General features: G+C 42.9%; 1 protein-coding gene across 2 annotated transcripts in view; it reads left to right on the top strand.

The window, feature by feature from the left end:
* Positions 1–27,500, top strand: part of scfd2 (sec1 family domain containing 2) — a 159,328-nt gene that overhangs the window by 128,130 nt on the left and 3,698 nt on the right. Inside the window, exons 6-8 of one of the 2 annotated variants that reach the window (XM_047801421.1) lie at positions 21,829–21,974; positions 25,972–26,106; positions 27,386–27,500. The exon at positions 27,386–27,500 is cut by the window's right edge and continues 5 nt beyond it. In XM_047801421.1, the coding sequence (XP_047657377.1) occupies positions 21,829–21,974; positions 25,972–26,106; positions 27,386–27,500 (396 nt within the window). The remainder of the gene's footprint in view (positions 1–21,828; positions 21,975–25,971; positions 26,107–27,385) is intronic. The other variant, XR_007138048.1, reaches the window with a different exon arrangement.

Raw genomic sequence — 27,500 nt, 5'->3', positions numbered from 1 at the left:
GCGGCAGGTCAGCGGGGTAACGGACAGCATAGTGAACCTGAAACGTTAACTAGAAGAAGAACTTCAAATGAAAAACAGAAGAAACACTGGAAAGTGTCCGTGAAGAAGAGCTAGCTTTATGAACCGGTGTCTGGGAATCGCTGGAAGCTTAAACAGCTGTTAAATTGTAAAGAGACACAGCGGCAGAAAGGATGCTGTCCACATATAAAGCAAGATACTGTACGTCTCTGTCGTGTCTCGCTCCACAGTGGTGCTTAATCTCATCTAATAGTATACACTCAGGACTTTAAGAGTGTTTAGTGGTTTTTTTATCTAGCTTACTATATATAGGTTAATAATATTTATAGAAAAGTTCCACAAAGAAAAGATGTTGTTTTTTGTTTTTTCCCCACACAAATTACTTTTGAGAGTAAACAGTGACGGACTCGAGATTTTCTTCACGGACCTGTAAAATTCCGTAGGTTTATCAACAGAACAACACCGAAAGCCAACAGAGTCCTGACTCTGTTTTTGACTTGTGGCGATAAAACGATTCATACGTTTATGCCGATTGAAAATGTCACGCAAGTCGAATATTTCTGTTCTGCCTGCAGACCATGACGCCAGTATGCTGGTAAAACGGGCTAAAAACTCTGAGTTGTGATGATCTGAGGGTGAGGGTTGTATGTATGTATGTATAGCGAAATAAAAGTTACATATTTAAGATTAGAGTAAAGCTGGAACGTATTAATACTCCGCATGCAAACCGTCGGCTCGCGTGAGTTGAAGCAATTGTGGCATCAAGGAGGTTTGATTAGCTCGGATTAAAATCACTGCTGCTTTCTCCAGTCTGCACTTTCCCAGAGTGCTCTCTGTAGCCTGCACTCCACTGTACAGCCAGCGCGCACACACACACACACACACACACACACACACATACACACACATCTAATTAATAAAATGAGTCTCAGCTGTTCAGATTGTTGGACTAAAACTATGAAGTTATGAAGTGGAAATGAGATGAGCAAGTCAAATAAAGAAGAATGGAAAGAACGTGCATGAGTTTGGGTTACTGTGTGTGTAGAGGTTCTGTGTGTGTTCACTGTGTCTGTGTGGGTTCTCTTCTGGGTTCTCCAGTTTCCCACCTCCCAAAAAAAACATAATAGTGGGTGCACTGAGAACCATAAGTTGCCCCTTGATATAGTAGTTGTGGAAATCTAAATGAGTGAGTGAGTGAGTGAGTGAGTGAGTGAATATGTGAGAGAGTAAGTGAGTGAACAAGAGTGTGTGAGTAAGTGGGTGGATGAGTGAATATGTGAGAGAGTGAATGAGAGAATATGTGAGTGAATAAGTGAGTGAGTGAGTGAATAAGAGAGTGAGTGTGTGTGAGTGAGTGAGTAAATAAGAGAGAAAGAGTGAGTGAGTGAATAAGAGAGTAAGTGATTTTGTGAGTGAGTGAGTGAATAAGACAATGTGAGTGAGTGAGTGAGTGAGTGAATAAGAGAGCGTGAGCGAGCGAATAAGAGTGTGTGTGAGTGAATGAGAGTGAGTGATTGAGTGTGTGTGAGTGAGTGAGTGAAAAAGAGTGTGAATGAGTGTGAGTGAGTAAATAAGTGAGTGTGAGTGAGTGATTGAATTAGAGAGTGTGATTGAGTGAATAAGTGTGATTGAGTGAATCAGAGAGTGTGAGTGAATGAGTGAGTAAATAAGTGTGAGCAAGTTAGTGAATAAGAGTGTGAGTGGGTGAATAAGAGAGTGTGAGTGAGTGAATAAGAGTGTGAATGAATGAGTAAGTGAATAAGAGAGTGTGAGTGAGTGAGTAAGTGAATAAGAGAGTGTGAGTGAGTGAATAAGAGAGTGTGAGTGAGTGAGTAAGTGAATAAGAGAGTGTGAGTGAGTGAATAAGAGAGTGTGAGTGAGTGAGTAAGTGAATAAGAGAGTGTGAGTGAGTGAGTAAGTGAATAAGAGAGTGTGAGTGAGTGAATAAGAGAGTGTGAATGAGTGAGTAAATAAGAGTGTGAGTGAGTGAGTAAGTGAATAAGAGAGTGTGAGTGAGTGAGTAAGTGAATAAGAGAGTGTGAGTGAGTGAGTGAGTAAGTGAATAAGAGAGAGTGAGTGAGTGTGTGAGTAAGTGAATAAGAGAGAGTGAGTGAGTAAGTGAATAAGAGAGTGTGAGTGAGTGAGTAAATAAGAGTGTGAGTGAGTGAGTAAGTGAATAAGAGAGTGTTAGTGAGTGAGTAAGTGAATAAGAGAGAGTGAGTGAGTGTGTGAGTAAGTGAATAAGAGAGAGTGAGTAAGTGAATAAGAGTGAGTGAGTGAACAAGTGAGTGAGTGAGTAAGTGAATAAGAGTGAGTGAGTGAGTAAGAGAATGAGAGAGTGAGTGTGTGAGTGAGTGAGTAAGTGAACAAGAGTGAGTAAGTGAATAAGAGAGAGTGAGTGAGTGAGTGAGTGAGTGAACAAGAGAGAGTGAGTGAGTGAACAAGAGTGAGTGAGTGAGTGAGTGAACAAGAGTGAGTGTGTGAGTAAGTGAATAAGAGTGAGTGAGTGAACAAGAGTGAGTGAGTGAGTGAGTGAGTGAACAAGAGTGAGTGTGTGAGTAAGTGAATAAGAGTGAGTGAGTGAACAAGAGTGAGTGAGTGAGTAAGTGAATAAGAGAGAGTGAGTGAGTGAACAAGAGTGAGTGAGTGAGTGAGTAAGTGAACGAGAGAGTGAGTAAGTGAATGAGTGAGTGAGTGAACAATAGTGAGTGAACAAGAGAGAGTGAGTGAGTGAGTGAGTAAGTGAATAAGAGAGTGAGTAAGTGAATAAGTGAGTGAGTGAGTGAACAATAGTGAGTGAGTGAACAAGAGTGAGTGAGTGAGTGAACAAGAGTGAGTGAGTAAGTGAATAAGAGTGAGTGAGTAAGTGAATGAGAGAGTGAGTGAGTGAGTGAGTGAACAAGAGTGAGTGAGTAAGTGAATGAGAGAGAGTAAGTGAGTGAACAAGAGTGAGTGAACAAGAGAGAGTGAGTGAGTAAGTGAATAAGAGAGTGAGTAAGTGAATAAGTGAGTGAGTGAGTGAACAATAGTGAGTGAGTGAACAAGAGTGAGTGAGTGAGTAAGTGAATAAGAGAGAGTGAGTGAGTGAGTGAACAAGAGTGAGTGAGTAAGTGAATAAGAGTGAGTGAGTAAGTGAATGAGAGAGTGAGTGAGTGAGTGAGTAAGTGAATGAGAGAGTGAGTGAGTGAACAAGAGAGAGTGAGTGAGTGTGTGAGTAAGTGAATAAGAGTGAGTGAGTGAGTGAGTGAACAAGAGTGAGTGAGTGAGTAAGTGAATAAGAGAGTGAGTGAGTGTGTAAGTGAATAAGAGTGAGTGAGTGAACGTGAGTGAGTGAGTGAGTGAGTGAGTGAATAAGAGAGAGTGAGTGAGTGTGTGAGTGAAAAAGAATGAGTGAGTGAGTGAGTGAGTGAGTGAACAAGAGTGAGTGAGTGAGTAAGTGAATAAGAGAGAGTGAGTGAGTGTGTGAGTGAATAAGAGTGTGTGAGTGAGTGAGTGTGTGAGTAAGTGAATGAGAGAGTGAGTGAGTGAATAAGAGAGAGTGAGTGAGTGAATAAGAGAGAGTGAGTGAGTGAATAAGAGAGAGTGAGTAAGTGAATAAGAGAGAGTGAGTGAGTGAGTGAACAAGAGAGAGTGAGTGAGTGAGTGAACAAGAGTGAGTGAGTGAGTGAGTGAGTGAACAAGAATGAGTGAGTGAGTAAGTGAATAAGAGAGAGTGAGTGTGTGAGTGAGTGAGTGAGTAAGTGAATGAGAGAGTGAGTGAGTGAGTGAATGAGAGAGTGAGTGTGTGAGTGAGTGAGTGAGTGAACAAGAGTGAGTGAGTAAGTGAATAAGAGAGAGTGAGTGAGTGAATGAACAAGAGAGAGTGAGTGAGTGTGTGAGTAAGTGAATAAGAGTGAGTGAGTGAGTGAGTGAGTGAGTGAGTGAACAAGAGTGAGTGAGTGAGTGAACAAGAGTGAGTGAGTGAGTGAACAAGACTGAGTGAGTGAACAAGAGTGAGTGAGTGAGTAAGTGAATAAGAGAGAGTGAGTGAGTGAACAAGAGTGAGTGAGTGTGAGTAAGTGAATAAGAGTGAGTGAGTGAGTGAGTAAGTGAATAAGAGTGAGTGAGTGAGTGTGTGAGTGAAAAAGAATGAGTGAGTGAACAAGAGTGAGTGAGTGAGTGAACAAGAGTGAGTGAGTGAGTGAGTGAGTAAGTGAATGAGTGAGTGAGTGTGTGAGTAAGTGAATGAGAGAGTGAGTGAGTGAATAAGAGAGAGTGAGTGAGTGAATAAGAGAGAGTGAGTGAATAAGAGAGAGTGAGTGAGTGAATAAGAGAGAGTGAGTGAGTGAGTGAGTGAACAAGAGAGAGTGAGTGAGTGTGTGAGTAAGTGAATAAGAGTGAGTGAGTGAGTGAGTGAGTGAGTGAGTGAGTGAACAAGAGTGAGTGTGTGAGTAAGTGAATAAGAGTGAGTGAGTGAACAAGAGTGAGTAAGTGAATAAGAGAGAGTGAGTGAGTGAACAAGAGTGAGTGAGTGAGTGAGTAAGTGAATAAGAGAGAGTGAGTGAGTGTGTGAGTAAGTGAATAAGAGTGAGTGAGTGAGTGAGTGAACAAGAGTGAGTGTGTGAGTAAGTGAATAAGAGTGAGTGAGTGAACAAGAGTGAGTAAGTGAATAAGAGAGAGTGAGTGAGTGAACAAGAGTGAGTGAGTGAGTAAGTGAATAAGAGAGAGTGAGTGAGAGAGTGAACAAGAGTGAGTGAGTGAGTGAGTAAGTGAACAAGAGTGAGTGAGTGAGTGAATGAGAGAGAGTAAGTGAGTGAATAAGAGAGAGTGAGTGAGTGAGTGAACAAGAGTAAGTGAGTGAACAAGAGTAAGTGAGTGAACAAGAGTAAGTGAGTGAACAAGAGAGAGTGAGTGAGTGAGTAAGTGAATAAGAGAGTGAGTGAGTGAACAAGAGTGAGTGAGTGAACAAGAGTGAGTGAGTATGTGAATAAGAGAGAGTGAGTGAGTGAACAAGAGTGAGTGAGTGAGTAAGTGAGTAAGTGAATAAGAGAGAGTGAGTGAGTGTGTGAGTGAAAAAGAATGAGTGAGTGAACAAGAGTGAGTGAGTGAGTGAGTGAGTGAGTGAGTGAGTGAGTGAGTGAGTGAACAAGAGTGAGTGAGTGAGTAAGTGAATAAGAGAGAGTGAGTGAGTGTGTGAGTGAATAAGAGTGTGTGAGTGAGTGAGTGAGTGAGTGAGTAAGTGAATAAGAGAGAGTGAGTGAGTGAATAAGAGAGAGTGAGTGAGTGAATGAGAGAGTGAGTGAGTGAATAAGAGAGAGTGAGTGAGTGAGTGAATAAGAGAGAGTGAGTGATTGAATAAGAGTGAGTGAGTGAATAAGAGAGAGTGAGTGAGTGAATAAGAGAGAGTGAGTGAGTGAGTGAGTGAGTGAGTGAGTGAGTGAGTGAGTGAGTGAGTGAATAAGAGAGTGTGTGTGAGTGAATAAGAGAGAGTGAGTGAGTGAGTGAATAAGAGTGAGTGAGTGAGTGAGTGAATAAGAGTGAGTGAGTGAATAAGAGTGAGTGAGTGAGTGAATGTGAGTGAGTGAGTGAATGTGAGTGAGTGAGTGAGTGAGTGAATAAGAGAGAGAGAGAATGAGTAAGTGAGTGAGTGAGTGAGTGAATAAGAGAGAGTGAGTGAGTGAGTGAGTGAGTGAGTGAGTGAGTGAGTGAGTGAGTGAGTGAATAAGAGAGAGAGAGAGAATGAGTAAGTGAGTGAGTGAGTGAATAAGAGAGAGTGAGTGAGTGAGTGAGTGAATAAGAGAGAGTGAGTGAGTGAGTGAGTGAGTGAGTGAGTGAGTGAGTGAGTGAGTGAGTGGCACTGATGTTCCTGCCTCTTGCATAAACCTTGTTATACAGACATTACATTGTAATCTGCCCTACAGTGTGTACGTCCTCCCTGTGCCACCAAAACACCTCTCACTCCTCAAGACCTCTCTAGGTGTGCTGTAGTGTCTGTGGTACTCTCTCTATCACTCTGTCTCTCTCACTCACTCACTCACTCACACACACCTCTCCCTCCCCCTCCTTCTCTCATACACACTCTCACTTTTTCTCTCTTTTGTTCACACACAAAAACGCACACACAACCCCCCTCCCCCTTCTTTGCCCCACCTTCTTTCATTCACGCTGAATTAACTACATTCTTTTATTTTAAATCTGTTCAGACTCCAAGGTTCATTTCATCTCATGCTTTACAGCCTGATGAGATCCTTAGATGTCAGATTTGGAAATCTCGCTCCTGCTTCCGATCACGCGATCCCGATCCTGATTTTTCTTTTTTTTTTTACTTTACTTGCCAAGTGATTTCGTCTTGTTAATTCCTGATTACTTCCTGTCTTTCCTATCTTTGCGGGGTCACGATTTTTTACTTAATCAAAGGCAACATTTATGTTGCTTTGGTCATTAAAATGTAGACCATTAAAATGTAGTAAGTACAAATGCACAAATGGGTTGGCGGATTGACCTCCGGATTAACGTCAGTAAATTGTCTGTAGTGTGTGTGTGTGTGTGTGTGTGTGTGTGTGTGTGTGTGTGTGTGTGTGAGATTTTGTGCCCTGTGATGGGTTGGTACTAGAGGTCTTCTCGGGTCTAAAGAAATGTACCTGACCCGAATCACTTTTTACCCGAACCCGACGTGCATAATTTTTTTTTACCCGACTGGACCCGAATGTTGCACACACCGATGCAGCCCTGCACGCACCAGTCAGACACTAAAGTAACCGCTACAGCGTGGGTGGATTCAAAATTGATTGACAGGTCTGTTTCAACGAAAATTAGCTTACCGCCAGTCACACGTCGCCAGCCACATGTCGCAAGCGGGCTTGGCAAACAGAGGAGAGGTTGGAAAAGGACTCGAGTCGATGCACACACACACACGAGATACAATAGTTCGGGTCTTCTCGGGTCCGTTCGGTAAAAACACATTCGTTTTAAATTACCCGAGACCCGATGGCGCTATTATCATACCCGACCCGTGTCCGAGGTACACGTGAAACTTTTAGACCCCGAACCGGCTCGGGTCTCGGGTAGGACCGCGGGTATTCGGATCTAAGTGGACCCGTGAAGACCTCTAGTTGGTACCCTGTACACGGTGTCCCTCGCATTGCACCCGGAATCCCCTGAGCCAGTCTCTAGGTTTATCTCAACCCTGTGTAGAACGCTACAGAAAAAGGATGGATGTTATCCGTATTAACAAGCACTCAAAAAAATTCTTTCTGGAGGGTGAAGACTATCACATGTCTCAGAGGAAGCCAGACAACTGCGTCTTTCCGGACTGCTGCTCCTGCCGAATCACAGGGCAGTAAACACGTGGAGGAAATCGCTTTCTCACTTTCTCATCCGCATACGTGAGCTCATAGGCGCCCAAGATTGTCCAGTGTCACTGTGATTGACAGCTGACGGAGTCCTGTCTCGCTGTCTTGACCTCTCAGGATTAGTGATCTCCACAGTGTCCATCTCAGGACCTCCCACTGTACTGGTCGTGTTATGGAAGTCTGTCCTGTCAGTGAGACATGTTTTTAAATGCTGAATTGGTGTAATAGAGGCTAGTGAGCTGTGATGGCGTGTGTATGTTGGAATATTGTTTGTATGTACAGGAATGTGGCGTTTGTGCCAGCAGGTCGAGGAAAGATTCGCAGGTGTTGAAGTGCTGGAGGTGTTTTGACAGACCGGGCTGAATCATGCCAGAATGTTTCCAAGACTGTGGAATGTCCCTGGCAGTTGGGCAGGAATTTCTGGGGATATGATGGGAATTGGTACTTTTATATAATGTTGAGGATTAGCACAGAGCGACGTCGCTAGCCGAGGTCCAAATGACCGTCTGTACTGAACGTCGGCGAGAGGCGGGTCTGAAATCTGTCAAATAGACATATATAACATGCTTCAGTCTGAGCTTTTTGCATCCATTTATGAAAACCAGTAATGTTGCTGGGATTCTGAGAATATTTGATTTTTTTTTTTTTCTTTACCAATGTGCTGCAGTACAGGACTCTCTCTCTCTCTCTCTCTCTCTCTCTCTCTCTCTCTCTCTCTCTCTCTCCAGGTTGGCTGAGAATGTGTGTAATTAGAGAGAAATATTTCTGCCCGTTAGATGAAAGCCTGAGCCCCGATTAAACATTCTTGCTTTCGGTCATATGTTTTTTCCGGCAATTAGATTCCCGGATCTCAAACCGGAATCTTGCCTCAGACTTGCCTGTTTCCGTAGTTCCGCCTTATGAAGATTTCAGACCTTGTGGTGAGAAGAGGTCAACCCTGTGAGACAAGGGATGCACCGGCTTCAGCTTGAATCCGCTTCATGTGAAGTGGATTTCAGTCAAAGATGAGATGCCATCTACATGTGGTCTTTAAGGACAACGACCTCCTGATCAATACACAACTGTCTGTTGAGACAATCACACCCTCGGGTGTCACCTAAATGAGGACGAGGTTCACTTTTGAGTCCGGTTCCTCTCAAGGTTTCTTCCATCTAAGGGTGTTTTAACCTCACCACAGTCGCCTCAGACGCCTCAGCCTTGTTCATTAGGGATAAACACAAACACAGTCAAATAGAAGTCTAATATTAATCTTTGTATAATAAAGGTTTTGTGTTATATTTCTTATGTTCTTATGTAAAGCTGCTTTGAGACGATGTCCGTCGTTAAAAGCGCTACACAAATTATATTTAAAACACAGAGTTCTGAAGACAAAGTGTTTGGATTTCAAATGAAAATAGTTTTAAAAGAAACCTGGATTTACTAACACCTCGCTCTAGTACAGGGAATTCCCCCAAACCTCACCCTAAGTGCGAGAAGCTCACGAGAGAAATCTCACATACATCTGAAATATCAGAGATGGGGGACTCAACTCGAGTCATAGGACTTGACTCGAGTCAGACTCGAGTCGCAAATTTGAGACTTGCTTGACAGATATTAAAAAAAAAAGACTCTACTCGACTCGACTTTGACACCACATTCATGACTTGAGACTTACTTGTGACTTGCACACGTGTGACTTACTCCCACCTCTGTGAAATACCAAAAGCCCATCATTTTCCAGCGTCACACCTTGTAGTAATTCCTTCGCCACAGAAAGCATCTCTCATGCGGTGCCGCCTGACTCAATCTAACAAGCCGTTTTTGTTTGTTTGTTTGTTTGTTTGTTGTTGTTGTTTTTTAACACTGTGTTGCTACGTCCTGGAGCTGACGTGATATGAAGCACAGAGGTTCCGTTTCTGAGGTCGTGTTCCTGTTGCTAAGCAACGAGTCTTAACATTTTAACCCCACGTGGTTTCATACTGTACACTTTTGACACGTGGGTTTGATAATCCGGGGTTTAGTCCGTCACGTTCGGTTACAGAAAGGTCTGGTTAGTGTTCAGTCTTTTGAGAGTGACAGGGTTTAACATACAGCTCAACATAAAGTCTTTTTTCAATGAATTCTTTTTATTTTATTGTTAGTATTTGTTTGTTTGTTTGTTTGTTTATTTATACCCCAAATATCTTCATTGTTGTCTTTCTCTTGTGTCTGTTTTTCCGAGGTCTTGATGAAGTTTCAGGTTCAGTAAAATAAGTTTATACAAATCAAAGTCTTTTCAAGTTATCCTGCTTTGTGCTTTACTTCTCTTATTTTCACACATTTTAATGGACTGTTCTATAAAATGCTGCACACACACACACACACACACACACACACACACACACACACACACACACACGTCACGGCTTACGCCAGCCCGTAGTGCGAGTGTTGTAGTGCTCTTCTCTCTTTTGCTCATCAGCTCTCATTAGAAGTGTTCTAGTACTTCCTGCTGCACTTTCACTAACAGCACAATGTTCACTTCCTTGACACACACACACACACACACACACACATATAAACAGTCTTACTGCCTTTGACACACACACATACACACACTGTCTTAATCTCTTTCACAGACACACACGGTCTCTCTCTCTCTCTCTCTCTCTCTCACACACACAGACTCTCTCTTTCACACTTTTTCTCTCGAATAGACACACATACACACACAATCTCACTTTCCAATCTCTTTTCTTTCCTGCATTCCCTTTATTTCTCCCTCTCTCTCTCTCTCTCTCTGTCGTGTTTAGTGTTGATGTTTGATGACGCACAAACACACTCGCACACACACACACACACACACACACACACTCAGACTCACACAGCACCTAGCAGTCATTTTATGCTTATGCACTGACTTTCAAAACAAAAGGGTTGCGTGAGAGGAGAAGCTGGTAGTTTTGTGGTTAAGTGTGTGTGTGTATGTGTGTGTGTGTGTGTGTGTGTGTGGCATTCCATGCAAACATCTTGTCAGTCTCAGACAGGCACCTGGCTCCGACTTCAGATTTGGTGCTGTGATCATCGTTTCACTTTTACCGCAACTTATAACTCACGCATATGCATACCACATTGCTAATGTGTACTTTGGCAGCCAGTCAAATAGCAGTCTCACGCCACACACACACACACACACACACACACACACACTACTCTTTAGAGGCTTGGCAAACCTCTTTTTCTATAAATAGCCAGTCTCTAACTCACATGGCCGAAGCTGAAGTTTCAGCGCTATTAAAGTTGGAATCAAGCAAATTTCCTGAATCTCTAATGTGTCTTGCCTTTGAGCTTGTGACTGGTGTATTTAGTCCTTATGTAAAAGCAGTGAGACACAACATGTCTTTATATGGCGAAAAAGTGTCTGGACATCTGATCTTCACTCTTGTTTGTGTTTCTTCCTCAAACCGATACTACAAATTTTCAAACACAACGTTGCGTACAATACAGTCATCCCTCGCCACTTCGCGGTTCAAGTATCGCGGTTCAAGTTTCGTGCCCTCGGCGCATCGCTGATTTTTCAAAAATATCCATCGAAAAATAAAAACGGTTTCCCAGGATGCCAGACAAAGAGAGAAACTCTCTCAGAGGCTTTGTACATACCCACGGGCACTCAGACAAGGTACATGATTGGTTCCCGACGCGAGCTCTGAGCTGATTGGCTGCGCATCATCGCATCCTCTCCCAGCTTCTTCCCTTGTCGTATCTCGCCGCTCTCGTTCACGCTGTCGACTGTGTCTCGTGTATTGTGTTCGAAATTAACTGTTCGTTAAGCCCTTACGATGCCTCCTAAGCGCCGTGCCCCTGTGAAAGATTCCTCTAATGAGCCCAAGAGGAAGATGATGACCATCAGTGAAAAGGTCAAACTTAGGGCCAATCCTACTTCGCGGATTTTCACCTATCGCGAGGGGTTCAGGTCCCTATTAACCGCGATAAACGAGGGATGACTGTATCTCTCAAATGTTCCCCTTCACTGAAACTAAGAGGCTTAAACCTGCTTCAGCTGAGCTTCAGACATGAAGACGTGTGAGCCGTGTGTTAATGTTGGAGTGGAAGAACTCGTGTAGCGCTAGTGCTGGTTCAAAGTTGGTTCCACTGGCGAACCTTCTAAGAACCGGTTTGCCTTTCCACCGCCCAGAGAGCCGTCACAGCGCCGAGTTTGACGTCACTGTATATGTGTCACGTGTCCCAGCAACGTTAGCGCAGCAGACAAACACAACAACAATGGCGGATATCGCTTTACTGTTAATGCTCATGGCTTTGCGAACCTACATCGGCATCCAAACGCGGCGAATAAAACGTGTACGTGCGGCTCCGTGTAATCTGTATAAACGGAGGTTGTAATCAATAAAGTACATAACGTTATTTTATCATTAACATCATTAACACACAATTTAGCATTAGCATGTAGCTACCTACTATCATGTGTGCTGTACTATCACGTGTGCCCACAAGCGGTTCTTAAGTCTAGACCAGCAACGTTTTGGTGCTACATAAGAACCACTTTTCCTGGTTCGGAGCCGGTGCTTTGGCTGTCGAAACAGAAAGAACTGGTTCTAAATTAGGCTCCGAACCTGCATTCAAACTTGCCTCGGTGGCAAAGGGGCATAAGGGTTTTTTTACTAAGCTGATATAGAAGGTATTTCCCAGTTGATGGTAAATGATGACAGAAATATGATAAACACACGTAACAGGGATGCTAGTTTTAGCAACAAAAAAAAGTCCCATCCACCAAAGTGTTGTTTGTCTGGTAGCTCCACCCACCTTCCACTACGTAAGCGAGTCTTACGTGCAGGAAGCGTCCAGCAGTGGCAGCTTGGTGGAAATGGGATTCGAACTCACAACCTTCCAACTGGTAGATCAATACCTTAACCACTAGGCTACCACATCCCCAAAACCAAAGCTGTGGAAGTTCGATCATTTTCATCTATGCACTTATCCAAAGAGACTTACCTTTATATTTCTTTTTTTATACATCTGAGCATTGAGGGTTAAGAACCTTGCTCGGTGGCCCAGAAGAAGCAGTCGTGCAGACTTGAGATTTGAGCTCACAACCTTCTAATCAGCAGTCCACCATCTTAACCATTAGGCTACCACATCCCCAGAATAGTGCACAAGTGTTCGATTTGGTACATACCTTATCATTCATCACTGATATATTGGTATATTAGAACCATGTAACCATGACAACAGTGATCGCTGTGCTGAAACTGGTAGCTCTCTTTTAACCAGCTGCTAAGTTCTGCTGGGAAGAAAACACCTACTGGTTTATTGTTGCCAATGCAAGGAAAACTGGCCTCACTACAATAACACGAGTAATACCAGCCTTCATGTCCAAGCTTTTTCCCTCCGTCTAAACACACCACTATTTTTGGCGAGAGAGGGAGAGAGAGAAGAGAGGAAGCAGGAGGGAGCATTCCACTGCAGATCAAAACAGACATCCAGAAGCTCCATCAAAGTTCGGCTATATTTGGACTAACGAATTGCAGAACTCTTTCTCTCATTCTTTCTCTCTCTTTCATCTCTCTCTCTCTCATTTGCTACGTCGTAGTAATTGTCAGAGGATTTCCAAAGTAGTGTGAGGTTTTCCAAAGTAGTAAATAACGTGCTTTCCTCAGACTTTGTGCTCCTCCTGCTCTTCCTACGCATGTGACATTTTCCACAGAAGATCATCTCCATTAACCAAAGGTCTGGAGATACTTTTACAAATATTTATGCCAAATGGAGATCAATAGAGATCAGAGGTTTTCCCACTCACACACACACACACACACACACACACACACACACGGAGCAGTTTGCCTTGCGGTTTTCCAGACGGGGAAATGTAGAGCTGTTTATATAACCACAAAAACAAGCACATGGACACACACACCAGCACGCAGTAGGGGGTGAAACGGTCAACCTGCGGAGAAAAAGGTGAAGAGAGATGTTCTGTTTTAGTTCATCAATAGAGGAGCGTAAATGCATTGCAGCTGCGAGGCACACAGACAGAGAGGAATGCCACTCGTCTCTGCTCCTCTGTCATGACAAGCAAGGTGTGTGAAGCAACCTCTATTAAGCTGCAGCTGTGTACCAGTTACGCAGTCTGTAACCTTTTTACCCCAGAATGCTAGTGGAATGATAAAACCAACTAGAATGTACATTTCATGAAGAAAATGTGAATGGTGCTTGCATGTGGCAAGTTCCCCTCATTGTGCTGAGTGTTTTGATATATGACATGTCCATGTTGTGGTAAGTTTTTGAGTTCGCTTATTTTGGGGGCGGGGCTACATGTGTGAGGCAGTTCCCCTCATCGGGCTGAGTGTTTTGATATATGACATGTCCATGTTGTGCTAACTTTTTGATTTCGCTTATTTTGGGGGCGGGGCTACACGTGACGTCAGTTCCTCTCATCGTGCTGAGAGTTTTGATACATAACATGTCCATGTTGTGGATAACTTTTTGATTTCGCTTATTTTGGGGCGGGGCTACACGTGACGTCAGTTTCTCTCATCGGGCTGAGTGTTTTGATACATGACATGTCCATGTTGTGCTAACTTTTTCATTTCGCTTATTTTCGGGGCAGGGCTACACGTGACGTCACGTAAATACCCGGTGGGGTGCCAATACGTTTGGACAAAAGTTGCTACTGAAATATAATATAATATAATATAATATAATATAATATAATATAATATAATATAATATAATATAATATATCCAAATTTTATAATGGAAGTCATTGGGGAAAAAAGAGCTTCCATACCGGGAATTCTGGAATTCCAATCGCTTATAAAAGTCATAGCACACCTCTCCTCAATGAGCCAGACGATTTGACACCTGGGTCTAGGACAAAAGCTGCGGGACAAGTTACGCGCCGAAGTTTTGTCCGGCACAATAACAAGAATGTTGCTTTGCAAGCACCACATTAATTACATACAAATTTAGTCTTTCTTTCACGTCAATAAAAATGCTTTAGATTTCCAAACAAAAAAAAAAATTCAATATAACAGGAAAAAAAAAAGTCTGAGAAAAACCTAGCGGGTGATTTTCTTTTAAAACCGCACCAAGTGCTCCCGAGGCTTTGGACACAACATGTTGCACTTTGATTAGTTTGTCTCTAATTTTTATACATTCACGAAACAACCCGAAAAAGAAAAGTGCCGTGTTGGATATTTTCTGAGAAGCTGTCGTGATTCATGATCGTTTCCTGGAACTCTGCTGGTTATCAGTGTTACGGTTTCTCAGCCGTTTGTAAATCCTTTAAAGGATCCATCTGTTTTCACGCCAGGGTTCATAGACCTTTAAAGCAGACTCTGATTCACTCTTATTTTTTGACTAGAAGTTATTTCGCATCTATACACAACATTTGAATACAAAGACAGTTGTGTTACTTGTATTTTGTCACGAATAAAGGAAATATATTTATACCAGGATAGAAAACCATGGAGGTGTTCGTTAAAGATCCGGGCAGTTCAGAAGAAGCCTTGGATTGGAGAACAAATCCAGTAACTGTGATTTATTACTGAGCTGGCTATCAATTTTAGAATTGATTTTAGTTTGTATAAAAAAAAATAAATAATAAAAATCCATCGTATCAGCGTATGAAATTGAACTTATGAGCAAAAAGATTTACATTTATGACATTTAGCCTTAAATGACACCCTTAACCCGCCTTCACACTGCACACGACAGACGGACACGCCTGTCGCATTTCGCCCCCTAGTGGCAGTCGCACGGAATGTGCAATACGATCGTGTAGACGTCAACATGGGAGAGAAGCTTCTCGTGACACCCGAAAATAACCACGAAAATCTTCTCCGTTAAGGCGCAACCCTTGCACTAAACGGCGATACTAGCCGAGACTTTTTCCTCCGAGTCAGGTAGTGTTTTATCCACACCGATTTGAAATATTTTCTTTCGCGTCTCCGGTAAAGAAGAGCAAAAGCAAGAGCCTGTATTCTCCCTCCATTTATCAGGGTGAATGAATGAAGGAGTAAATACAAACAATTAATGCAACATTAAATCCAGAAAGACCGTGAATAATTTGTGAGGAAACACTGACGCAACATTAAAGATAATACAATATAAATATTAATAATTTATTACTTTTTTTATCAATAACAATGTATTTAAAAATTACTAAAGTTAATATTAATACTTTTTAATAATTCTTATCACCTCGCGCACACGAACCTGATTGGACAACATTGGAATACATCGCATCCGGCCGCCATATCGGATGCGGTGTTGTCGCACAAGTTCAATTTTATTAACGGATCCACAGATGGTTGACACCTCACGCAGCGACCTTGCGACTCTCCATAGGAAATGAATGACTTCCGGTTTATCGGCGGTCGTTTGTGTCGTGTGCAGGCGGCTTTATCCAGAGTGACTTGCAACTGAGGGTTAAGGGCCTTGCTCAGGGGCCCAGCAGTGGCAGCTTGGTGGACCTGGGGTTCGAACCCATGACCTTCCGATCAGTAGCCCAACACCTTAACCACTGAGCTACCACATCCCGTTCATTAAAATCTCATACCATAAGGAGAAGCTTCGGTCCGAGCTCAATTTCATAACCGACGTCCAGCCACCTCGTTATTACACTAGAGTGTAACGAAAGGTGCAACACAGCAGTTTTTTTCCACTTCCCTTCATCACCCCTTCGATACACAACCGTGACATACCATGGTCTCATTACGTCGGTGAAGTTTTGACATTTTCAGCGTATTTGGGTGTGTGGTGTTTAAGACGACTTTATTACGGTGTTTTCCCTGCAGGTCTCATGCCTGGGATCCGGTTACAGTTCGGTCCAATAACAAGGACACCAAGTTCTGTTTTTATTTTGCTTATATTTCACAAACAAGATTACATCATTCTTTAGTAATATAAAAAAAAGGCAAGACCAGACAAGACGAGCTTTGCTAGACTACTATCAGCTGGACTGTTGGGGTTTTTTTGTTTTGTTTTGTTTTTTTCCTCCAGATGTAAATGATACATGAACTCTAATGCGATGCTATGATTTATTTGATTTCAGAAATCGCTCAGCTTTGTGCTAAGGTGTTCCTCTGTGATCGTTCCTCGATTCAATGTACGACGTATAAATTGTTGAATCTGTAATTTTTTACAGATGATGTGGTATCTGTTGCATCGTTCCAGGCATCATTTCTTTTGGTCTCAATGCCGAGGAATTGGAAAAAAAACCTGGAATTTTGTAGACATCTGACCACCATAGCTATACATGGGTCTTTCCTCAACAACACCAGAAGCACACACATTGTGTATATTGTCTTAAGCCCTATTCGGATGGGATTAGTTTTACGTGGAGTGATGCAATTTTACCTCAGGACGTCTGTAATATTAATTGTCCAATTCGCACGGGACAAGACATGTCAGTAAAACTAGCAGAAGTGGGAGGGGTAACTCGCTTTACGCACCACAGTAACCTCCTTGTCGTCATGTGCGTATGACGTTGCTTCCTGTTTCAAGCACCTCCATGCTTGCAAAATGCGCCAAAAACTACATTTAAACAGGAAATGATGGAATTTTACCGTACATATTTACAGCGGGTCTATTCGGACGGGATCAGCATTACCTGAGGTAATTTTTCCGGACCTTTTTACAGAAGGTAAAAGTCGCCGTACTTTACTGACATTGTCCGAAATGATTACCGAGATGGCACATTCGGACGGGATAAAATCACGAGAAGCTCTGGTAATAATTACTTTACCCCCCACGTCCCCACGTAGAACTAATCCCGTCCGAATAGGGCTTTAGACACTCTTCCTGCATGACAGAGACCCTGTGCATAAAACACAGAGCTCCACGAAGACATGAACATGAAGACCTTGTTGTGTGTCTCGATCAGCTCTCTCGATCCCTATCCTGATGGTGAGTCAGTATCTGGTGTACAGAGTTGGGGGTCTGGTATAAGAACTCTGACTCACTACACATAATGTACACGGATGACTTCATTTCCGGTGACATGGCTCACCACTTTACATTCATAAACACCAAGCAGGACGAATTCTTTAGCATTATTATTATTATTTATTCTGTTGCTTAAAGTATGTTATGAAATCTTCTTTCTGTCATGATGCTTCAAGCAGGATCAAGTCCATTTTTAAAAAAGAAACACTTTAAAGTTGCCAGACTCAACTAGTGAGCAACGGTGCTGGGTTTTGTGGTGCACCGGAACACCGGCTTCACCCCAGACCTTCTCAGTGTCTGATCTCACTAACGCTCTTGTAGCTGAATGATCACTAATCCCCATAGTCATGTTCCAACATCTAGACCAGGGGAGTCAAACTCAAATTCACAGTGGGCCAAAATATAAAACTGAGATAAAGTCACGGGGCCAAACCGAATATTTATTGAAAAATGAACTGCAACTGATTTGTAATGTTCAACCTTTTTCATATGGAAACAAACTTTAGTTTTGCTTAAACACAGGATTTGGAACAACCAGAGCTTGTTATTACAAACACTTAAGAAATTAAATGTGAAATAAAAGACACATCAGTGGTGTTCGTTTCGCAAACTCGTTCGTTTTGCCGTCTCTGCTGCCACAATAAAGCTTTACAGCCTTTACAGCAGCTTCACTTTTCGATTTTGCTTTCATGAACATAGTCTGACAGGAAACCAGACTTTTTTTCATCTCCTCCACCTTCTGGAGCTTCTGCTTTACGTCCAGGTCCTTATACTTCTCATAATGTTTCCTTTCATAGTGTCTTCTTAGGTTATATCCTTTCGTTACAGACACGTTAGCTCCGTTAGCACACAAGACAAACAGGTCTGTATTCGTGAACAGATAATCTGCCTCCCTCGTGTCCTGAAATCTCCTATTGTCCACCTTTCGTTTGGCCGTTTTTGTGAAGGGTGGAATTAACTTGCCCGATGTGACTGTAACATGGTTGTTAACGACTGTCAACAGAGAATGAGGGGCGCTTGCTGGTCCTGACTACGCGTCAATACAGTGGCAAAGCATTCTGGGATTTGTAGTATTAGCGGAGCGTGCGGCTAGCCAGCTGTAATGCACATCTGATATGATCTCACGGGCCAAATTTGTTTGACACCCCTGATCTAGTGGAAAGACTTCACAGAAGAGTGGAGCTCATGTGGAAGCCTTGTGGTTAAGGTGTTCGACTACTGATTAGAAGGCTGTGAGCTCGAATCCCAGATCCACCGACCTGGCACCAGGGGCCCCCCTCATAAGTCACTCTGAATGTGGGAAAATGCCATAAATGTTAATAAAACTGAAACGGGACGTTTTGCCCATGTACAGTAGTGTGGAGGCGAATTTAATCCTAAATGTTTAATTAGAAATGATATCATAAATAACTTCAGTAAAAAGTAAAAGTTTGTGGCTCCTGTTCTGGAGCAACGTGAGTGCAATGTGGTGCACTTTGTGCTGCGTGGTCATGTGGTGCTTGTGAAAGCGTGTCACGTGGCTCTCTCACGCTGATGGAGGAGACACTGAACAGGTGTACACTTATTCTAATCACAACACCATGTCCTGCTTCTCAGGTGCCTCTGTTTGTTTGGCGCTGTCTAAAACATGAACAGTTACCTGGATACCCTTCAGGCCCTGCGTTCCATAGTGGCAGCTCTGAACCCGGTGCCAACCACATGACCAAAGACGTCTGCATGCTAGATGCTGTTTCTTTACCAATAGAGCAAGTCTCTCTCTCTCTCCCTCTCTCTCTCTCTCTCTCTCTCACACACACACACACACACTCACTCTCACAGAGCTCTAGTTTCCTGGGGCTGTGAGTTTAGTAGGTGCACATTAGAGCACACATTAGATTTTGATTAAACCTGGAGACCTTCCCTCCATCTTCTTCTTCTTTTTCTTCTCAAAATCTCTTTTGTGCTCTGCCATCGTCTCTGGGAACATTCAATCTAATAAACACCGTCCACAAGCAATTGGCTGATGTCACACATCACACAGCCTGGACTCGCTTCTTTTACACTGGTTACATATTTATAAAAAATCTAGAAGAACGTATTAATGTTAGGTTAGATGATGACTAAGTGAAAGTGACATACGGCTACGTATGGTGACCCAAAGTGGTCATCCAAAGTGCACACACACACACACACACACTACTTCCCCACATTAGGCCACGACTTCCCCACATTAGGCCACGACTTCCCCACATTAGGCCACGACTTCCCCACATTAGGCCACGACTTCCCCACATTAGGCCACTACTCCCCCACATTAGGCCACGACTTCCCCACATTAGGCCACGACTTCCCCACATTAGGCCACGACTCCCCCACATTAGGCCACGACTTCCCCACATTAGGCCACTACTTCCCCACATTAGGCCACGACTTCTCCACATTAGGCCACGACTTCCCCACATTAGGCCACGACTTCCCCACATTAGGCCACGACTTCCCCACATTAGGCCACTACTTCTCCACATTAGGCCACTACTTCTCCACATTTAGGCCACGACTTCCCCACATTAGGCCACTACTTCTCCACATTAGGCCACTACTTCTCCACATTAGGCCACTACTTCTCCACATTAGGCCACTACTTCTCCACATTTAGGCCACTACTTCTCCACATTTAGGCCACGACTTCCCCACATTAGGCCACTACTTCCCCACAGAGGTGATTAGTGATTGTTGAAGAGTGAAGATGAACCTGGTTGCCAGTCACACCCTGCCTTTTCACCCTCCGAGTTGTGATCGCACACTCTGTGTAGTGTCAGACTTTGTCTGTCTTTCAGCTTCCTGTTCTGTCGATATTCAGCTAATTGGATTTGTTTGGATGTAATTTCAGTTTTCCACTGTTCAGGGTACATGTTCTTCATATTTGTTTCAAATGTATTCGTTCCAGATTTTGTGTGTGTGTCTGGATGTGTATCTAAGTATGGGTGTGTGTTCGGGTGTGGGTAAGTGTTCGAGTGTGTGTTTGGTTGTGTGTTCAGGGTGGGTTAGTGTTTGAGTGTAGCTCTGTGTGTGTGTGTGGGGACGGGGGGTGTTTAAATGTGGGTGTGTCTGAGTATGGGTGTGTCTGAGTGAGTGGGTGTGTCTGAGTGAGTGGGTGTGTTTTACTGAATTCTATTAAGAATCCTTCATCAGAATGGTTGTATTTGATTAACAGGCTCTGTATTGCATCTCTATATAAAAGTAAAGGTTTAATTATTGAGATTATGAGTTTAAAGAGTTAAATGGGGATCGTGTGTTGTTTAAGTGTGTAAAAGGCTCTACCTGCTTTATCCGTGCTTCCTGTGCTGTTGTCACGGGTTACACCGAGGTAAGATGTGTAAGATGTTTTCTCTCGTACTTGTGGATTCCCCGGTGTAAATTCATATCGGAAACCCGTTTACTGCAGTACTCGTCTAGGACGGAAAGGTTCTTCGGTAGGAACTCCTCTCCATAATTCATTAATGAAGATGCTGAATAAAGACAGACTCGGGTCAGCCACCCTCACTCCCAACACACTCCCAACACACTCCCACCTCACTCCCAACACACTCCCACCTCACTCCCAACACACTCCCACCTCACTCCCAACACACTCCCAACACACTCCCACCTCACTCCCAACACACTCCCAACACACTCCCACCTCACTCCCAACACACTCCCACCTCACTCCCACCTCACTCCCAACACACTCTTGTTTAAAGAACTTGGTTTGTTTTTAGCGCACACGCACTTTCACTCACTTCCCTGGTACGTTGACTTAATAGTGTCGTAAACTTTCCCTTTAATACCAGCAGACTTCATGCCATAGAGAGTCAGTCACCACCTTAAAGTCTACAGAGCAGATAAAGATTCTTTTTTTGACTGTAGTGTTTATGAAGGTGTGTAGAGTTCTCACTCTCTCTCTCTCTCTCTCTCCCTCTCTCTCTCTCCCTCTCTCTCTCTCTCTCTCCCTCTCTCTCCCTCTGTCTCTCTCTGTCTCTCTCCCTCTCTCTCACTCTCTCTCTCCCCTTCTCTCTCTCTCCCTCTCTCACTCTCCCTCCCTTCATCTCTCTATCTCTCCCTCTCTTTCACACTCTCTCTCCCTCTCTCTCTCTCTCTCTCTCTCTCTCTCTCTCTCTCCCTCTCTCTCTCTCTCTCTCTCCTTCTCTCTCTCTCTCTCCCTCTCTCACCCTCTCTATCTCTCTCTCCCCCCCTCTCTCCCTCTCCTTCTCTCTCTCTATCTCTCCCTCTCTCACTCTCTCTCTCTCTCTCACACTCTCTCTCTCTCTCTCCCTCCCTCCCTCTCTCCCCCTCCCCCCACTCTGGCACACAGCAGTCATTGAAAGCACAAAGAAACACAGATAAGTAGGCAGATATTAGTAAGACACAAGTGGGTGACATCACACACCACCACTGACCCACAGTTTAATTAAAGCCAGATTGTGTTCTTGTGATTGCTCAGGTCGAGGTGAGGTGTAAGCATAGCTTTAAATATCAGTATTAGTTATTGTGTGTGTGTGTGTGTGTGTGTGCGTGTGTGTGTGCGTGTGTGTAGGAGTCTCTAGCCCTGAAGAACTGACGACAGAGCGTGCACACACAGCACTGGAGCACGTGTTCGAGACGTTGAGGAGTGTGGGCCGAGCCCGTGAGCACCTGAAGCAGCTGCGCTCAGTGTACAGCGCCGGCGACGGAACACATCAGGTCAGAGTTTGTTCAGGGTTTACACAACCGTACAATCTCAAGCGACTCACAGATCTCTCAGCACGGGTTTGTCGATCAGAAAGTGTGTGTGTGTTTTATTTATGTTTTTTTCAAAAATGTTACACATGCAGTGCAACAGAAGCACCTTTCACAACATACTTCAAGCTTCAGCAAACATCTCTGTCACATTTGTTGTTCTTGTCAGTCTGGAGTCACTGTCTGTCCCTGTCTCACAAATTCTCACTCTCTCATACACACACACACACACACACACACACACACACACACACAATGATTCACAGATACACAGAGACATATTGGACCTTGGCAGCCTCTGTGTCTGTGTGCGTCACTCAGATTTGATAAGTATATTGTATGTTCAACGAACTGTGCCTACTGTACCTAGCTTCTTGTTCCTGTCAGAGAGAGAGAGAGAGAGAGAGAGAGAGAGAGAGGTGATTTTGTGTGTGTGAGAGAGAGAGAGAGAGAGAGAGAGAGAGAGGTGATTGTGTGAGAGAGAAGGAAGAAATAGAAATCAGTAAGAAAAGTGGCAGTTAGTTATCTATCTCTCACTCTGTACCTGTGAAATGAGTTACAAGGATCTGCCGTTAAAAGAAGTGACAAGAGAGAGAGAGAGAGAGAGAGAGAGAGAGAGAGAGAGAGAGAGAGCACATTGTGTCTCTTATTCAGAGGATATATAAATGACAGACAGCCTAAAGAACATTTCTCATTTCATTTAGAGAACAGTTTTGCCCGTGTGATGTTTTTTTTATTTATTAAATTTCTGTCTATCTACCAGAGCAAGAAAATACAAAATTGGCAACAAGGAGCAAAAAAAAAAAAACAAGGAACAAACGTTATGTTGACATTGGAAAAACTTCCGCAGCATTCAGAAGAAATGAAAGTGCCGTTAAGGAATGCGAGTGCTATTAGTGGCCGTCCTTCGCTATGTGTATCTGCGCTCGCGTGAGAGGGAACGGGTCTGGCCTGAATGATGACATCACCGTCTGCTCCGGTGTTTTTCTTTTCCTTTTCAATATCCAGAGGTCACAGGCCGTGGTGCGCTGAGGAAATCAACACGGCATTGATTTTAAAGACCTGGCTTCGCTCATGCCGAAGTTTATAGCGTTGGCACCGTGTATCGTTTTTTATTACGCTGACCGTTGCGTGTGAACACTGAAATTTTGAACTTTTTGAAGTTTTGCATGATTAAACATAGTCTGAGAGAAAGTACTTAGTGCTTATATATGTTATCTATAATACACATACTACACATAGTCTGAGAGAAAGTACTTAGTGCTTATATATTATCTATAATATACATACTACACATGTATGAGTTATATTATCTCTATTTATTGCATCTTGTATTACATAGTCACGTAGTATTACTACTATTACGAGTCTTACTGTCTGTAGCTCGTTTGGTTCTCTATACATGTATAATGTATCAGAGAAGAATCAGAAGTGACGTGGTAGTCAGGAACTAAACCACGATGCTTTGCCCCTGGAGCAGGGAGGTTTAAGGGCTTTGTTCAGGGGCCAAGCAGTGGCAGCTTTGCAGGGCCTGGGCTTGAACCCTGACCTTCCGATCAACGACCCAGAGTCTTAACAGTGGTCTTCTATCTCTTCGTCGATGTTGATTACTGAACACAGAACCTTCATGTAATTGAGCAGTGATGTTAATTGAGATGTGTAAACACCACACGGACACTGCTGTGCCTTTAACGCCTACACATTTGTACACAAGCGTCCTTTAGATGGATAACGGTTCTCATCGAGAAGGCAAAGAACGATCCCACGGTGGTCCGTTTTTATCGATTTTCCATCAACCGGTCAAAAAGTGCAATCGGTGACCGGTTTAATAAGTTAATCTGCTACTTTTATATAATGGGGTTGAATGATCAAGTCGAGTCAGGAAGCTTTTATTGTCATTACAACCATTACTGTATATGGCTGTTAGAGTACACAGTGAAATGAGACGTTTCTCCAGGATCGGGGTGCTACATAACACAAAGACAGAGCTACAGTATAAAGACTTAGTAAGTAGTCTTAGCTACATAAAGTGCATCTGTGTAACCTGCTGCAAACAGTGCAGGACAAGACAGACAAGACAGTGCAGGACAAGACAGACAAGACAGTGCAGGACAATTATGTTGTATGTCCTGTCTCCTCTAAATGGCTGTTTTACTGTCTCTAATCTGATAAGTTTTTCTTTTACATCACAAAAATATCTTGGTTACTGAATCGAAACAACACGATTTGGCTTAAAACATGCAGAGAAAAAAAATGAATGCACACACACACACACACACACACACACACACACACACACACACACACACACAAAAAAAACCCTCTGTACCATAATGATTTCCACAGGCAAATTTCTTGGCCTCCTGATTAGTGGAAAAATCAAATAAAATTGGTTTTCAATAAAGTTCCATTAGAGCTTGGCATCATTAAGCAAATCTCTGGTCTAGTTCTTCTGAAACGACTTCTCATGTTTCTAACGTTATTTTCTAATGTTTATAGTTTAGAATGATTTTTCCATATGGAATTTAATGGCTTTGTTAGTGCTTACACAAAGCTGCCTGTCTTTCCTTCCAGCCTCCCGATCTCTCTACTGTACAAACAATTGTTTTTTTTCTTTATCTGTTCGGTTCGGTTCGGATGCGATTTTAATCAAAAACAGAAAAGAAAAAAAATCAGCTAAATATTCTTCTTCTTCATGATATTGCTCTTTAAGGATAGAGGGATGGACTTTAGAAAAATGAACGGATTCCCTGAGATATCTTTATTACCATAGAATAAACAGACCAAATACTTACTGCAGTCATTTGTTTCAGTTCTTTTTTACAACAATTTTGACCAGTGACCTCATTTTATTTAACTTGCTCCAACATATAGACCCCCGAAGGGATTCATAAACACATTCGTTTTTAAAGGCGGGGTCTCCGATGTTTGAAAGCCAATGTTGGCATATAAAATCACCAAAACAAACACGCCCCTAACCCAAATGGGTCCCACCCCTGTATCGATAGCTCCGCCCACACATACATACGTAACCCAGGCGACTAACAGAAAGAAACGTGTCTTTATCATAGCTGAAGGGAAGAACGATACGATTGCAGATAAACAGACAAGCAAAAATGCCACACAAGCATAATGATGTAAAGGACAAAGGCATATATTAGTTCTGTGTAACAAAGCAAAACCAACGTTACTCACCTATCGAGAAGGAAAAAGGTTTCTTTGTATGTGTGTGTGTGTGTGTGTTTGTTTGTGTATGTGTGTGTGTGTGTGTGTGTGTGTGTGTGTGTGTGTGTGTGTGTTTGTGTGTGTGTTTGTGTGTTTGTTTGTGTGTGTGTGTGTGTGTGTGTGTGTGTGTGTGTGTGTGTGTGTGTGTGTGTGTGTGTGTGTGTGTGTGTGTGTGTTTGTGTGTGAGTATTGTCCCAGAGTATTGTCTACATCCTTCAGGAGTATTTGAAGGTCAGAATTGAGTTGTACAGGTGCTATTTTTTGCTGCTCTTTAACTCTAACTCTATCATCTTCGTGACCTTATTCTCATCTCTAATCTCTTTAAACAGCACCAAGTTTAAAGACATCCGATTATTATTACTACAAGCTTTTGATTTTCTGTCATTTTGTTGGATCTTATTATATCATGTCTCTACAGTGTTTACTGTTGGTCTTTGTGGATTTATGAAGCCGACCTTAGTCGACGTCATGTTTTGGGCTGATTTCGCACACACACACACACACACACACACACACACACACACACAGCCGCATAATCAGCTCAAAGCACTAAAGTCGTCTCATCCAGAGACAAATATCCTTCTATGAATACTAATCCCAGAATCATCAGATACTGAGCGAGACTCTGAGGAGCCACATGGGTAACATGTAAAATAGTGTCCGTCGTGTTTGTTGCCGTTCCTGGAAAACAAAGGTCCTTGAATGAATTACACATTAATGCTTCTCGCCCACGTAGGCGGCGTATCGTCCGTTCATAAAGCAGGTCCTGGAGGAAATCTTCAACCCAAGCCGACCCGAGTGCCCAGACATCGAGCATGCTTCTGGTGGACTGACCGATCTGTTAAAAACAGGTTTCAGCATGTTTATGAAGGTAGCGTTCAAAGAAATATACCTATCTTACCGTCTCCATAATTATCGGCACCCTTGGTAAGGATAAGGGGTCGATTGTCTTTATATGGGAAAATGTCTTTCTGGTTATTTAGAGAGAGGAATCTAACATTTAAATGGAGAATTGGCGTGTCATTTTTTTCTGAGAAAAGATAAGGGAATAAATTCATTCTGGGGGAAAAAAAATCTTTAACAAAGCCTGGCATCACAATTACTGGCACTCCTACAGTTAGAGCTTTGTGTTGCTTTACTTTGCCAATATAACGATTTTTTTTTTTTATGCCAGATGGAATAAAGGAATCTGAGAGCATTGAAGTTCATTCAATAATTTCTCTAGATCCTCTCTAGTTTGGCATGGTTAAATGTTTTATTTTTGGTAATAAGGATTTCCTTTTTCCTATTTACCAGAAAGATATTAACCTTTTTTCCTTCACCGAAAGTGTGTGTGTGAGAGAAGTTGCTGTATTCTTAATTTGCCAATTTTCTTTAGCCCCTTAATGCTCTCTCTGGCTGTCTCTCTCTCTCGCTCTCTCTCTCTCTCTCTCTCTCTCTCTCTCTCTCTCTCGCTCTTTCTCACTCATATGCAAGGAAATGAGCATGTTGCTGCAGATGCACATGTACATGCTGTGTGTCCACCCCTGTGGTGTCTAACACACTTTCGCTCACAATGCTGACTCATGTGCATGCTTAAATGTGAATAACAAGGCTTTGTTTGTTTGTTTGTTTGTTTGCTTGTACACACATTCACTGTCTTACAGACTTGTGGATGATCTCAGTCACATAATCAGCCATTTAAATAAAACGGACACACTTGCTTTCCTGCTATAGCTTTCCACTCCATCCTGAGTTAGTGTTCATTGTAGCACGTGGCAAAGCAGCCGTAGTTCTCAGTAATAGTCTGGTTATTAATCATACATTTGCCGTTTTATTAGGACACTTACATGTCTGGTCACTTACGTTGTATATCTGCACGTGTATAAGTGTGTGTGTGTGTGTGTGTGTGTGTGTGTGTGTGTGTGTGTGTGTGTGTGTGTGTGTGTGTGTTTTGGGTGTAGGGTGTAAATTCTAAATATAAATTATTGAGTTTTTTATTATAACATTAAAATTTAAGTTAAACAGTGGAAGTCATCATTGAACTCAATTGGCCACCTTGTGTGTGTGTGTGTGTGTGTGTGTGGTCTTTTTGCGCTCGTTTGTCCTCACACTGAGATCTGAGTCACGACACAAACATAGTAAGAATATAACTCTAATTCTATCTGCAGGTCAATCGGCCCCATCCAAGTGATCATCCGTTGCTGTTTCTCGTCATAGTGGGCGGAGTCACTGCTTCTGAACTCCGCCTTATCCGTGAGGTTGTCTCCACTCATAAAGCAGGGT

This window comes from Tachysurus fulvidraco, chromosome 16, assembly GCF_022655615.1.
Source record: "Tachysurus fulvidraco isolate hzauxx_2018 chromosome 16, HZAU_PFXX_2.0, whole genome shotgun sequence".
Taxonomy (NCBI): Eukaryota; Metazoa; Chordata; class Actinopteri; order Siluriformes; family Bagridae; genus Tachysurus; species Tachysurus fulvidraco.
The sequence above is the reverse complement of the archived record's forward strand: the minus strand, read 5'-3'. Positions and strand labels throughout refer to the sequence as shown.